Source organism: Octopus bimaculoides, chromosome 1, assembly GCF_001194135.2.
Source record: "Octopus bimaculoides isolate UCB-OBI-ISO-001 chromosome 1, ASM119413v2, whole genome shotgun sequence".
NCBI classification, from domain to species: Eukaryota; Metazoa; Mollusca; class Cephalopoda; order Octopoda; family Octopodidae; genus Octopus; species Octopus bimaculoides.
Genome location: NC_068981.1, coordinates 57578186 through 57594682, shown reverse-complemented (window position 1 = coordinate 57594682; position 16497 = coordinate 57578186). Strand labels below are relative to the sequence as shown.

Here is a 16497-nt window from a genome sequence, read left to right as displayed (position 1 = left end):
AAAAAAAAAAAAAAAATTTGTAGTGGAGTGTGATTTAAGGCCTTGGCCTATTTGGCTGCTATTTTTAGCACGCATGACAACCATGTCAATGACTGCAACAAAAATATATGATCGATAAACAAGTCCACTTTTTTAATACATGCAAGTAGTCAAATCGGTAAAAGTGCATCCTTATTCTAGGCATGCCTAGATATCAGTAAATGCAGACTTAATTTCTAAAAATTCATTGTCACCCACAAAATGTTCATATCACCCACCAAAATCTCAAATTGCCCACTATTTTCTAGAAATTTGCCCATCACCCACCTTTAAATTGAAATCGCCCACCAGTGGGCGACATCGCCCACTTTGGGAAGCTACGTTCTAAGCTGTACCTGGTCAAGATATCTAATAGCATTCACTCTACTTAACTCTCCCACTCCCACAAAAAAATATTGAAGGCAGAGTTCATACATGACTGGACTGTTAGCATAGAGATTAGTAATTTGCACCTTGTCACTGCTGCATTGTGTCTGATATTTAAGATGCTGGATAGCTGAGTTAATCTAGTCTAAAATAGTGTAACCACCATTATAATAGTACTGTAGTACTAGAAACCTGGTTTGCAGTACTGAGTTCAAATTCTCTTGGACCTGCAGAAAGTAATGACATACCACTTTAGGGAAGGGGTCAGGATCTTTTCAATCTAGAGAACCATTTTAACTAAAAAAGAAAATAATAATATTGGAGTTGCATGATTTGCTATTAACAAAAAAATGTATGCAAGAAAGTATGAATTTTGCTTATTGTTTTCTTACTAAATGTGATTTTTTGTTTGAAATATTATCTGAAATTCTGTTTTCGTCTTGTTCATAAGTCATGGCTTTTATTTTAATTCAAGATTGAAGACTTTGGTCAGATAACTTTGTGTAATATTTTGATAAAATTTATTGAAATAAATTTGCACAAATACATTAATCCAAAAATCAGTATAATACTGAATCCTAATGTTTTTGTTTTTATACTTATCTAGAAGTGAATTCAAAGCATTAAATCTTAATAATACTAAAACTCTAGGGATGTTTGTGTGTACTCAAAATATCTCAGAAATAGTATATTTTATCTTTTTTTTTTTTGCATACTTATTTTCATACTTAACTTTGGCAGTGCAGTACAAATTTTTGTGACATTTGGACCTCTATTTATTAATGAAAACAAGTAAATACAATTTTTTCAGGAGGTCAACATAGTTACACACATACAGAATACACACACATATAATGACTGTCATGGTGTGTCAATCAACACAAGTACACATCTGCTATCTGTGACATATATACACACACATAGTCTTTGTGCTCTCTAAGAAAAAAAAAAAACATTGACGTTTTGATGTATCCCTTCCATACTTGGTGTTCAATCTGTTGTGATTAAAACTAAAATTTTGGTGCTTATTTCTTGCTCTTTCAAACAATTCAAAACAATCTGATAGACATCTACACCTCTTGTTTGCAATCAATTTTTTCCTGGAAGCTTTTAGAATAGATACACCTACATAAAAATGTGATTTATTTGTTTTCTTCTCTCTTTCTGGGATCACTCTTTTACTTTTCACCAGTAGATGCTTCTCAACAAAAGAGGAGTGTGTTTATTCACTAACTTGTTTTAAGTTGATCTCATAGATGTCAAAATTTTCACAACATTAAACAATAGTAAGTCAGCTGATTCTTCAACAAAAGCATTGTCAGGAAAGAAACATGTGCAACAAAGAACAAGAAACAGCAGGCCAAATCACTTGAAGCTGAGAGACAGGCTGATCTGCATGAGGCCTTATTTCTATGTTGTCCAGTAGAAAAAGTTTCTAGATATAGGTGTTATTATGAATATAGAAATTAGACCATCATGGATCATACACAGGTTGCCCTAGATGGGAGAGAAAACTCTTTTGTTTGGTTGGTCTTTGGTTAGTGATTGGGTAATTTAACAGTTAATTGTATTACATAACTATACTGTACCTAACTAATATTCAGTGCAGGAACAGCTTTTCTTTCAAACATGTCTGTTCAAGATTGATCATTTTTATCAAATTTTTTTCTTATTTCCATATCAGTCCTTTATGTTTATTTTGAAACTGAATTGTTTCTAAAACCATTAGTCTGTTTCTAAATCCATCACAATCTCATTGAAGTGAGGGTAATAATGGTGTATTGTTTTCACCCATTGCAATTGGTTATAAAAGGATCTTGAGAATACTGTTTTAACTGATAAAATCATCAACAACATATTAAGAATTACACAGTGGTTAAGTTCTGGTTGATTTCATAATTTATTTTGTATGTAATGTATTTGTGCATTGATTTTTTGTTTGTATTTTGTTATTGGTAAAGGTTCCATGGTTAATGTAATTTTCCAAGGAATTCTATATAATATTGTAGTGGTGCCAACTAATGTTTTTCTATCTAATTTAATTTTGTGCACAATGTTATAATGAGTTGTGATGGCTCTTTGTTGTAAATATGTGACCAACCAATGAAAAAGGGTGTACTGTCCCCAACGTAACAGTTTTGAGTCCAATGTGTATCTAATATAACAGTTTGAGTCATGAAGTTTACAACTTTTATGTTTACACTGAAATTTATATATTGTATAGCTTGTCATTAAATTGTATTAAACATATTCATTAAATACATGTATTTAATGAGAGAAAGAGAGGGAGAGAGAGAGGGGGATGGGAGAGAGGGAGAGGGGAGGGGGAGAGAGTGTTTCAAACCAGTTGGAGATAGCACTGAGAATATATGAATTAGAGAAAGTGAGGAATGGAAAGAATAACTGTATGGAGAGGTTGTGCATAGTATATTTGTATCAAATGAAATAACTATCCAACTGACCACTGTACTGGTTCCTAATCCTTGGAGTTAGTGGTCAACTCTCTAGAATTCTTTCCCTACAATTCTTTCCTGCATTTGTCAACATTTTTTGTCTTTTAGTCAAAGTGGATTTATAGTATTAAAGTGAAATTTCTACTACTTTATGAGAGAAAGCTTGCATTTTTTGTTAGCTTGGTATGAAGTGCTCATGATTCTTGCATGTACTCTAAGACTCACTGTGAGAAAGAAGGCACATTCTCAAATTGGAGACTTGACTTGAATACTTGCAGAGGTGAGGGCTCCAGTAAAGGTACTCAAAGACCAGATGATGATGTCCAACCAAGCAACAAATTCAGTCTTCCACCCAATATTCAGTCTCCCACTCAAATTCAGTCCTTCACTTGAATTCACTGCCACCCAAATTTGGTTTACTTAGAAATGGCTTTGTGTAATCCTCTCTTTTCTTTAGAGGTTTATACTAAAATTCCATTCTCAAATTTCGTTTTTTCCTACAACAACTAAAATTAAGCATCAATTGCAGTACTTGTCTCATGATGAAGGAAAGGCAATTTTGAAAGTCTATTGTTAAGGCTTTTGCTCTTCAGTTTAGTAATAAAATAAAAGATAGAAAGAAAGGCAAGGGATTTCTCTTATGACTGGAATTATAGAATTTTTCTAACATACCTTCAGAAAAGGATGGATGGCAGAATTAGTAAAATGCTGGGTAAAAATGCTTGTAATATTTAGTTATATCTTTGTATATTCATTACAAGGTAATTTTTGCCTTTAACCTGTCTGGCGCCAATGTTATAAGTAAAAATATGATACTAGGAGTTGATTCAATTAACTATGCCCTGTCCCAAAATGCATGGCTTTGTGACAATATAAAGATTTCTTTTTGTTTTGTTTTTTCACCTTCAGGTACTAAATGCCTTAGAATGATTGTACACTGCGAGCCTAGGGAGATTTTCCTCCCTAGCCATGTAAGCATCAGTGATGTCAGCAGTTGTTTGTTGGACAAAAATAGTACAGAGAAAACCATTGTGGAAACATGTCAAGCAGCAATTGTGAGTCTGTCTCAGTTGGAACAAGATGAACCCTATTTCTCTGTTAAAATTATTTTACAGGCTTTATTGAATTTATTCAAAGAGCAATTGAAGACAAATGGTAAGTGATGTAATTACATAATTTCTCTTTATTAGTATGAGTGAAGTAATTATATACATTGTGAAAGAAGGTATTAAATTATGTATCTTCTAATGTTGAATTTTATTAGCTTCATTTCACTCAAATGTCAACAATGTTCTTATGTCAGGGTATGTTATGGTAAACCTATGATAATACTGCATTATTGTTACAATAAATGCACCACTACTAAACAGATTTTATCAAACTGTGTCAATGTCATGCTAGCCAAGCTATGAAATTATCATATTACCATGTTTATCTCAGGCACTGAGTATGAATGTTAGCAGGAAACATCAAGGTGACATACATACATGCATGTGCATGCACACACACACACACACACACACACACGTGCATATGTGCACACGCATGCGTGTGTGTTTTTGGGATCACTTGTTATTCTTTCTTGTTGCATCCTGATTGTCTTTTCTTGTGTTACCATCCAATTTAAATATTCTAATCTATTTTATCAATGCTATCTTAATTGGGACAGTGCTGCTGCTACACATATGGTCACTTTTAACCACTTCCAAAAGAAGGCTGACTTGAAGTCACTTAACACACCCCAGCCTCTAATTCGATAACATGTCCCTTCACACTGTCTTTAATACTACTATTATGGTGGCCTTCTCTACTGGGAGCTGATCAGTCTTTTGCCATCTGCTTGATTCAATTGGCCCTTTTCCTCTGCTTGCCTGTATTTTGTCTATTTCCCTCTCCACCTACAAAAATTATCATGCTCAAATGTTTTTCTCCCCTAAATGTCAGCTCTTCAGAAATCCCTCCCTATCCATATTTTATTGCATTTTTCATTTTGCTATTGTTTAAAAAGAACATCAATCACATTGGTCTTTCTGCTTTTAGAAAGGCCAGCAAAGGATTTTGGTACAGCTTCTACTTTCAGACCAAAGTATAAAATAGAAAATGATCAATTAATGAAGTTTTAGTTGTTTAATTTATGAAATGGAAAAATTTAGATAAAAAGATATTTCGACGAAAAATGGTTTTTGCAATGTAATCTCTTTAAATATAATTGTTGCTATGTTTTTTAACACCTTTCAGATCTGGTAATAAAGCAGCACCTGCAGAACTGTGTGATTGAGAACATTTGTGTTTTAATGACATCAAGGATCAAAGATTATCAACTACAACAGGTATTTAGAACCCAGTGTAAATATATCTTGTGAAGGTGTGTGGCTCACGATCATGGTTAGGGTATTCAGTTCATAATCGTAAGGTCATCAGTTTGATTCCTGATTGCATGTTATGTTCTTGAGCAAGTCACTTTATTTCATGTTGCTCCAGTTCATTGGAGTGCCAGTTAAATATACCTTAGGTCACCAGAACTTGGCTCTTAGTTTGAAGTGGCTCAAAGAGAAAATTCCCTTTAATTTAGTAACCATTCCTGATGCAATGCAGTATAATGTGGTCTACTAGAAACAAAACAAAACACTATAATAGACTTGAACTAAATACTCATTTATAATCTAATATCTTATTTAATTGGCCACTTTGCCTCTTTTATAGTTAGATAAAAATCATGTCTTATAAATATCTTAATAAATTACTGGGTTATCATTAAGAGTTTGCATGCATAGACTCACACATATGTTCATGTGCAAACACTGAATGTGTGTGTGTATGTGTGTGTGTGTGTGTATACATACATACATACATACATACATACATACATACATGCATGCATGCATGGATGGATGGATGGATGGATGGATGGATATACTATAGGTTTCCATAAAGTTTCTGTCTTCTAAATTCCAGAATTAATCTTTAATTATGATAGAAAACACTTGCCCAAGATGCTATACAGTAGAATTGAACAAGCTACTAGACCACACAGTCATGCCTACATTCATACATATCTCTCTATATATATATATACATAAACATAGGTGCAGGCATGGCCGTGTGGTAAGAAGTTTGCTTCCCAACCTCATGGTTCAAGGTTCAGTCTCACTGCATGACACCTTGGGTAAGCATCTTGTAAGCAGATTTGGTAAGCAGAAACTAAAAGAAGCCTACTGCAGCTTTGTGTATTTGATTGTATGTGTGTGTGTGTGTTTCTTTGTGTCTGTGTTTTTCCCTCACTCCCATTTGACAACTGGTGTTGGTGTGTTTATGTCTCTGTAACTTAATGGTTTGGCAAAAGAGACCAATTGAATAACCACTGGGCTTTACAGAAAAATAATAAAATTCTTTAAGGCGGTGCACCAATTTGGCTGCATTCTAATAACTGTCACATGTAAAACATAATACACGAATGATATCTTTATACATATCTAATTCTCTCTAGTGTGTGTATGTGAGAGAGAGGGAGAAAGAGAGAGAGAGAGAGAGAGAGAATGTGTCTGTGTCTGTGTGAGTGTGCATGCATGTATGCATGAGTTAGAGAGAGATGAATAGAATGTATACACCCATTACATAAATATAAATTTAGCAGGTGTGTAGGATTTATATTTATTTTGGGCATTTTTTTTTTTCTATTATTATTTATTTTCTCTTGGTCTTAAGTTCTTCCCACGTGTTCTGCTAGTATTACGCGTGACATATTTAAATTTGTTACTATTTTCTTCACGTGGTATGTAACCTGATGTATTAATTAGTTTAATGAGAGTATTGTACACAAATCTTTTGTCTTTTACTTGTCTCAATCATTTGACGGTGGCCATTCTGGGGCACCACCTTGAAGGGTTTTAGTTGAACTAATTGACCCCTGGTCTTATATTTTTAACCGCATACTTATTTTATTGGTATCTTTTAACCAACCTTTTAAGTTATGGGGATGTAAACACCCAAACACTGGTTGTCATGGAGTGGTGCAGGACAGATAGACAGACAGAACACACACACACACACACACACACACACACACACACACACACACACAATATATATATATACAACAGGCTTCTTTCAGTTTCATTTACCAAATCCACCGACAAAGCTTTGGTCAGCCTGAGATTATAGTAGAAGACACTTGCCTAAGATGCCACACAATGAGACTGAATCTAGATCCATATGGTTGGGAAGCAAGCTTCTTTATTTCATTGAAATTAGCCACAAGGGCTGTACATAGAATGACAAGAAGCCAGGGCTGGACAAGTGTATTAACGAGAAATGAGAAAAAGACATGGATGAAAGAAAATGAAGCAAGCTTCTTACCACACAGCCCTGCATGCACAAAAATATTTTTGTTTTTTTTATTTAAAATCATGTTAATATTTCTTTAAGAAAGTGCATGGCCTAGTTATTATGCAAGCCCGCTCTTGATCTTAAGTGCCCTGTCTCCTTGTATGAAGTAAAGAGATATTTTACTTCATGCTGCTGCAGTCCACTTAGCTGGAAAAATTGATAAAGAAGTCTTGATAGAGCACCTGGTCAATGTCAAGTTAATACATGAATGTTAATAAACCAGTGATACCCCCATAAACTTTCAAGCATAAACAGAGATATGCCCAGCAGTACACTGTTGGGCCTATCCTACTATTACCACTTTCAAATATTTCTTTAAATGCTTTGAATTGTGAAATTTCTAATTGGTCAATTCTAGGCTGACATCAACACATAGTATCAAAGTGTGTAATGTGTCAGTACACAGGGATTTGAAGTTAGGCTTTTGAATCCTTGAGGAAGCCTTTTACCTTAACTCTTGATTTACTTTTATTAATTTTGTTGTTTCTAGTTGTTTGTAGTTGGGTTGAATAAACTGTGTTTTCTCATTTTATTGTGCTGTTATAGTGTATTTAGAAAGAGTGTTTTTGAGTTTTGGATGACAGTACTTCTTCTGAAAGTATAGGAAATGAAGTGGAAACGTATGGGGAGAGTGAAAGAGATTGTGATATCTGGAACAATAATAATTTGTAAGGATAATAAACAAAACAAGATGCTTTTCTTCACAACATTCCTACTAAAAATGTAGCTGGTCAAAATTAACTCTAATTAAAGAAGAGAAAAAAACCCAAATGTGCACATATGCATGCATGCATACATACATAAATGCACACAAACATGCATATATGTTCACGCATTCATGCACATATACACTCACATAATATACAATAGGTTTCCACGAAGTTTCTGTCTTCTAAATTCCACTGTTAATCTGTAATTATGATATTATGGTAGAATACTCTTGCCCAAGATGCTATACAGTAGAATTGAACAAGGTACTAGACCACACAGTCATGCCTGCATTCATACATATCTCTCTATATATACATAAACATAGGTGCAGGCATGGCTGTGTTTTAAGAAGCTTGCTTCCCAATCTCATGGTTCTGGGTTCAGTCCCGCTGCATGGTACCTTGGGCAAGTGTCTTCTACTGTAGCCTCAGGCCAACCTAAGCCTTGTAAGTGGATTTGGTAAACAGAAATTGAAAGAAACCTATTGTAGATATGTGTGTGTTTGAGTGTGTGTGTCTGTATGTCTGTGTGTGTGTGTTTGTGTGCATTTCTTTGTGTCCGTGTTTGAGCCTCACCACTACTTGACAACAGATGATGGCGTGTTTACATCCCCGTAACTTAGTGGTTCAGCAAAAGAGATCAATTGAATAAGTACTGGGCTTTACAGAAAAATAATAAATACTAAAATAATAAAGGAGACAAGCTGGCAGAAACGTTAGCACGCCAAGCGAAATGCTTAGCAGTATTTCGTCTGCCGCTACGTTCTGAGTTCAAATTCCGCCGAGGTCGACTTTGCCTTTCATCCTTCCGGGGTCGATTAAATAAGTACCAGTTACGCACTGGAGTCGATATAATCGACTTAATCCCTTTGTCTGTCCTTGTTTGTCCCCTCTGTGTGTAGCTCCTTGTGGGCAGTAAAGAAATAAGAAAAATAATAAATACTAGGGTTGATTCATTTGACTAAAATGTTTCAAGGCGATTCCACAGTCTAATGAGTGAAACAAGTAAAACATAATACATAAAAGATATCTTTATACATATCTAACTCTTTATGTGAGTATGTGTATGTGTGTGAGAGAGAGAGAGAGAGAGTGTGTGTGCATGCATGTATGAATGAGTCAGAGAGAGATGAATAGAATGTATACACCCATTGCATAAATATAAATTAGCAGGTGTGTAGGATTTATATTTATTTGGGGCATTTTTTTTTTTCTATTATTATTTATTTTCTCTTGGTTCTAAGTTCTTCCCACGTGTTCTGCTAGTATTACGCGTGACATATTTAAATTTGTTACTGTTTTCTTCACGTGTTATGTAACCTGATGTATTAATTAGTTTAATGAGAGTATTGTACACAAATCTTTTATCTTTTACTTGTCTCAATCATTTGATGGTGGCCATGCTGGGGCACCACCTTGAAGGGTTTTAGTTGAACTAATTGACCCCTGGTCTTATATTTTTAGCTGCATACTTATTCTATTGGTCTCTTAACAAACCTTTTAAGTTATTGGGATGTAAACACCCAAACACTGGTTGTCATGCAGTGGTGGGGGACAGACACAAGATCACACATACATATATACATGAAGCTTCTTTCAGTTTCTCTCTGCCAAATCCACTGACAAAGCTTTGGTCAGCGCGAGACTATAGTAGAAGACACTTGCCTAAGGTGCCACATGATGGGACTGAACCTGGAACCATGTGGTTGGGAAGCAAGCTTCTTACTACACAGCCATGCCTGCACCTTCTTACCACACAGCCACATTAATATTTCTTCAAGAATGTGCTTGGCCTAGTCGTTAAGCAACCCTGCTCTTGATCCTAAGGTTATGAATTCGATTCCTAGTCCAAGTGCCTTGTCTCCTTGTATGAAATAAAATGAAATAAAAAGACATTTTACTTCATGTTGCTGCAGTCCACTTAGCTGGAAAAATTGAAAAATAAGTCTTAATACACGAATATTAATGAGCCAGTATTACCCACATAGATTTTCAAGCATAAACAGAGATATGCCCAGCAGTACATTGATGGGCCTATCCTACTTTTACCACTTTCAAATATTTCTTTAAGTGCTTTGAATTGTGGAATTTCAATGAATTAACTCACTCTTAAGTAACTTTTTACTTTATTTTCAGATGAATTTTCTGATTCTGGAAAGATGTCTTTGGTGGAATGTATCTAAAGTTGAAATTGATTACCAATCATTACCCAAGTAATAATTTTTTAAATTTATTTATCTTCTTTTTCTTTCATAATTTAAAGATATTTTAAAAATTAGATATAGAAATTATTATAATTACAGTGTCATGTGTTCAGCCTTAATGTATTAATATATAGATAATAATAATAATAATAATATTGCAAGAAGCAATGAAAATTTTAGGAAAAATAAATAAGCAAATGAGCAGAAATCGAACCAGAGAGTGTGTTAATTAATGAGGCATTAAAACAGAATGACTCTCCCCAGACATAATAAAATAATAATATTGTTTTTATTATTAGCATTGTTAAGCTAGTAAGTTGGCAGAATTGTTAAAACACCTAAAAAAATGCTTAGCAGCATTTCTGCTGAATTTATTTTATTGACCCTTTCAGGGTCAATAAAATAAATACTAGTTAAATATTGTGGTTGATGTAATTGTTTCATCCCCACCTCTGAAATTGTTGGCTTTGTGCAAAATTTGAAACCATTATTATAATCGGAGGCAAGCTGGCAAAATCATTAGCATGCTGGGCAAAATGCTTAGTGGTATTTTGTCTGTCTTTATGATCTGAGCTCAAATTCCGCTGAGGTCGACTTTGCCTTTCATCCTTTCGGGGTTGATAAAATAAGTACCAGTTGAGCACTGGGGTCAATGTAATCTACTAGCTCCCTCCTGCCAAATTTAAGGCCTTGTGCTTATAGTAGAAAGGATTATTATTATTACCTCTGCCTTAGTGAAGGCGGAGGTATTATTTTCAGTCATGTTTGTTTGTTTGTTTGTCCATGAACAAAATATCTCAAGAACCACTGGATGGATTCAGATGAAACTTTCAGGGATGTTTGGCCCCATGACTAGCACAAACTGATTAGATTTTGGGATTGATTCGGCACCAGACAAGGATTTTGGATTATTTTTCCTGTTTTTTTTTATACTTAATTTTTGAGAGTGGTCAGGTTCATTTTTAGTATTCTCATTTGTGAGAGCAGTAGAGTTTATTTCAGATATTCTCATTTTAAAAATCATCTCTAGCTAATCGTTGAGAGGACGTTGGTGATGCCTTGGCAGAGGTTTGCACTCTCTGAATGCTCTTGTTATTATCTAACTCAAATTCTTTTCTCTACAGGTTGGTAATGAATACAATGCAAGAGCATTTAACTGATGAAATAATTCAAGCTTCTGGCATGAAACTTATGAAATTATTTGTAAATAAATGTGAGTAGAATTTCCCTAAATTCTTACTTGCAGCCCCCATATCCTCATATTATGTAGTATAAAAGAAGAAAACTTCTTGAGTCTTGCTACTTTTATATTAAATGTGTCATAACATTATCTCTTAATCTTAAAAATGTTCAGGTCAAGGTTCAAAACTCTTTATCAGTGTAAATAATTCATTCTCTTTAATCCCCGGCTCATAACTCTTGTACTTTTCTGTGAATGTTATATATTGTGGTTCATTTGCCTTCAAATATTTTCCTGGTGTTTGTGTCCTTTGTTTATACCATGTCTGTACACAGAGATATTTCATTGTTAGCAAGTATGGTTGAGGAGCAGTTATTTTCATGTCAGAAGATATATGAATTTTTAAACCAATGAGGGTTGTTCCTGTCATATTCAGGATATGTTTTATCAAGTCAATGCTATTGGTTAGAATCATAATTTGCTGATATATAAAATTTTAAAGCTAAGAAGATGAGATAAATCCCTATTTGAAGCTGATTTTTCCAGAAGAACAGTTGGAAGATGATGGGTTGAGAGTGGATAGGGACCAGAGCTATCCAACAGTACATAGGATGGGTATAAACAAGGTGTGAGGGAAAGGGGACAAGAAGGGAGCCGTAGACTAGGGTAGAGATGAATCCTTAATCATTGAAAGAAAGAGAAGTATGAGAGATCATGGTGGGGTCTAGAGGGGGTGGGGGAAGAGGAGAAGGGATATATGTGTATGTGTGTATACGTATGTATATATGTGAGTAATCATTTTAAGGATAATGTGTCCTGTATTCTATGTACTGTATGGAAGAAAAATTATTATATCATATGTATGTTATTAAAAGTAATTTGAATATTTTTCCTATTTTTCTTCTGAAACTGAATTTGATGCAGCAATACTTGTGAATGTGGATCAAAAGGAAGTGGCTGAACTGTCTCTGGTTTTACTAGCTGGCTTCAAGGAATCTGTAGATGTCCAAACTGCTGCTCTTCAAACTTTGAATCAATTATTTCAATCAGGTATATATAATTCTCATTGAATGTATTATTCTCATTGAATTTTAGTGGTGTTTCTACACATTAAAATAAATTATAGATTTTGCTTGTTTATTTACAAAAAGATGTTGCTGCAAACTTTTAAGGCAGCCAGCAGTATCCATACAATTTGGAATTAATTTATTTATCAAGAGAGTTATGTTAGTTGAAAGCAAGAAATAAGTTCAAGAGTAGGTTTGATAAATATATTAGAATATGATCTAAAGCATCCTTGTAATATTTTAGAAAAGACATTTTGTAATTGAGTCAGCATTTACATGTGTTACCCATTAGCCAGAAAGAAAACCAATAATTTAAAATTATTTCTGGAGATTTCTGTACAAATATGTTGGTTAAGAGCCTGATTAGCTCTGCTTAAACAGGTCATAGATCTTTATAAAGAGGCTGACAGCAGAAAACTAAAATTCTCACATAACAAAATAACTGTAGTTTGAATGATAGCTGAACTATAACGTTTAGTGTACACTTGCTGCATGAATTGTTGGAGTTTGTTCTTGTGAACAAACTCACAATGTAATGTGATTCCTGTTTTCAGTTAGATTCTCTGAGGTAGTTGTGTGTTTTACCTAAGGGTACATTGCAACATTACTGGTCTGAAACTTGGATAGTGGACCTATAATACAGTGCTTTAATTGCATCAGGGATCATAGCAGTTCAAGGATATCTAATTTTACAGGGTTTGAAAAATGTCTCTTTTTCACTCAGAGGGTACAGACTCAGGTATAATGAGTCTTAAAAGGATCTTAGGAGATTTGGAAGACCCAAAACGATCTTCAAAGCATGATTAAGTATGCTTACATATATACAAAGATGATGTCATATGCTGTATGGTGAAATGTTTAATTAGAGTTTATAGCCAAAATATCAGAAGCTAAAACATATTTCGAGGTCTTTTCAATCAAAAATAAGCATTTAGATTTTCATATCTGCAGTTGGCATCTATTAGAACAAATTAGAAAAATAAACTTTTGCAATTTGGCAGAACCGTGGTTGGTAATATATTAGTATTTGCAATTTGAAAAGATGAGCTATGATGATGTGAATTTACCTTTAATTTATCTAAAACTCAGACCTTAAAGTTTTTAGTCTTTTCACTGAACTGAAGTTTCAAGTTTTTCAGCACATACTTATCACAATAGTTTCTGTTCTCCCACTAGATAATTAAGATTAATAAAACTAACAAAAATCAAAATATATTGTATAAACTACAGTTCAGTATTTTGGAGAAATTAAACACTATTTAATAAATCGTCCTGCTGCTGCTGCTACTGCCAATGCCAACAACAAAGATAACAACAATACCAACAACACCAGCTGTTACTACTACTACTACTACTACTACTACTACTACTACTACTACTGGTGCTGCTGGTGCTGCTGCTGCTGCTTTTACTACTACTACTACTACTACTACTACTTGACATATACAGTGATAATTAATTTGTTTAGTGTTATAGAGATTACTATAAATTAGCAATGTGTTTGTGGTGGAGGCATTATGATTAGACAGAACACTTGACTGATAATGTATTTGATAAAAGTCTGAAACATTAAAACAAATGTTATTTAGTGATTAAATAAAATGTAGATTAATAGTTTAGCGCCGGGTCAGTTCTGATTTGGTGATCTATCATTGAAAGCATTCCAGCTATGATTATCCAGTGTCTTTTTCTTAAATGCAAGGAATCCAGAGCTACATTATTGAATGCATGTTTTTCAATAATGTGAGGATTTAAAGGAGATGGCTGCTCTTTCTAGCTGGTTGAGAGAACCACATAGAGGTTCTCTCTATTAGATTTGTATCCACATGCAGTGGCAGGATATGAACCACAAAAAGGTAGAGCCAAATACAATATACCTGAATAAGAAGAGATGGACATGACTGGAACATCTGTAACCATAACATAGGTTTGTTTAATGAATGCATACCCCCTTCCTGAGACTAAACAATTACAGCTAATGTTTTACTTAACTAATAAATCATTACAGATTAATTCTTCATTCTTTTTCCTCTCTTTTTTTTTCTTTCTTATGTAGAAGTTCTTCCTTTAGATTTTTTTGTGTCAAATCTACACATATTTGATGCGTTGTGTTTCCAAAACCTTTTAAAGCAAGACATTTTTGAAGCTGTTCTTCCCATCTATAGCATCATATCCTGCAGTTCAGGTAAAAATATTGACATATTTGAATAGTTGTTTATTTACTCCTTTCAGTTGTTATCGTCAGTATCACCACCTTTCTGTATGTGTGTGCGTGTGTGTGTGTGTGTGTGTGTGTGTGTGTGTGTGTGTGTGTGTTGTGATGCTATGTTGAGACCAGATACAAAACTCAAGAGTACTGAAGAAATCAGTTGCCTCCTGAAGACTTAACCCTTTAGCATTCACATTATCCTATGCTTACTCACCTTATTTTGAATTAATCATGCATTATTTTGTAGATATAAGATTTTGATGTTAATTTTTAGAATGATATTGTAGGCTAATTTGAACATAATACAGGTAAAATATTTTGGCCAGAAATGACCAGTTTAAATGCTAAAGAGTGTGAGATATTTCATCATCCAAGGGAAATATGCTGTGCATGAGAAGACCCGGCAAGCCAAGTGAGACCATAATCCATGGCCTCTGCCAGGGGTGTAACCAGCCCACTTATGTGTACCTTTCCTTCATTGGACACTAAGCTCCACTTGCAAAGACCTGTTGAGGCAAGTGAAATCGAAATTGAACTAAATTCGACGACTAGCACCCATGCCAACGTCTCCTTCATTGGACACTGAACTCGGCTTGCAAAGACCTGTTGGGGCAAGTGAAAGCAAAATCATGATGGCACCTGTACCAGTGGAGCACTAAGAGCACCGTCTGAGCATGATCGTTGCCAGCGTAGCTGTCTGGCTTCCATGCCAGTGGCACGTAAATAGCACCATTTGAGCATAATCGTTACCAGTGTTACCTTCCTGGCATTTGTGCTAGTGGCATGTGAAAAGACATTTGAGCGAGGTCGTTGCCAGTGCTGCTGGACTGGCTCCTGTGCAGGTAGCACATAAAATACACCATTTTGAGCATGGCCGTTGCCAGTACCCTCCTGACTGGCCTGCTTGCCGGTGGCACGTAAAAGCACCCATTACACTCTCGGAGTGGTTGGCGTTAGGAAGAGCATCCAGCTGTAGAAACTCTGCCAAATCAGATTGGAGCTTGGCATAGCCATCTAGTTCGCCAGTCCTCAGTCAAATCGTCCAACCCATGCTAGCATAGAATGCAGACGTTAAACGATGATGATGATGATGATGATAACTTCAACAGAACTCTTCTCACAGTGGAACAATAGATTTTCTGTGACAGCAGTTTTACATTTTCCATATGCCTTAGCTAAGCCGAAATAATGTCTTCACCACTTGACCTTTCTGACCTCTTCTATTTCACCAAAAGCTAGAATTAAGATATCACAGTACCACCAACTAAATCCATTGTTCTCAACGATATGTCTATCCTGGATAGTTATAAAAGCAAGAACCCCAAGTAAAAATCAGTTAGTCACTTGGTGACAACTCAGTGACAACTCATGAGTTGTGAGATAACTAACATCAGTTAGTGAACCGACCACTAGAATCATAGCCACAAGCAGGCAGACAAATGGTCAGAGGGAAAGAGAAAGAAAGTTTACAGTCAGCGACAATATGAGACAACTTCCTACATTCTCTCACTCTTACTAGCTCACTTTATTGTCTCTTACAACATCACTCTATTTCTATCAGTAATTACTACTACACAATGACAAGAACATAAAAAACACAAACTATACAAGGAAAATCTCCATCTATCTTTACTTCGCATGCTTTACGATTTCATCACCTGCTTGTTGAGGCAAGGTATTGTATAATGTAACGGTTAAATAAATATTTTCCTCACAACTTCAATCACTGTTCTTTCATCTTTACATAATGGCAATCAACGAAGAACCAATCTTTACAAACAGATTACATCCATCCTACTGTGTACCAAATCCATCGTATTGTTTACCATATTACCGTCACACACTAAACTTCAATCATTACCAAATTAAACTTCGTTACACAC

General features: G+C 34.8%; 1 protein-coding gene across 2 annotated transcripts in view; it reads left to right on the top strand.

Moving 5' to 3' along the window:
- The window catches only part of LOC106869154 (leucine-rich repeat serine/threonine-protein kinase 2), a 132225-nt gene that overhangs the window by 25153 nt on the left and 90575 nt on the right, over nt 1–16497 (top strand). For both annotated transcript variants that reach the window (XM_014914759.2, XM_014914760.2), the window contains exons 2-7: nt 3768–4013; nt 5097–5188; nt 10091–10167; nt 11283–11371; nt 12263–12388; nt 14462–14590. In XM_014914759.2, coding sequence (XP_014770245.1) covers nt 3785–4013; nt 5097–5188; nt 10091–10167; nt 11283–11371; nt 12263–12388; nt 14462–14590 — 742 coding nt within the window. In that variant the 5' untranslated portion in view covers nt 3768–3784. The remainder of the gene's footprint in view (nt 1–3767; nt 4014–5096; nt 5189–10090; nt 10168–11282; nt 11372–12262; nt 12389–14461; nt 14591–16497) is intronic.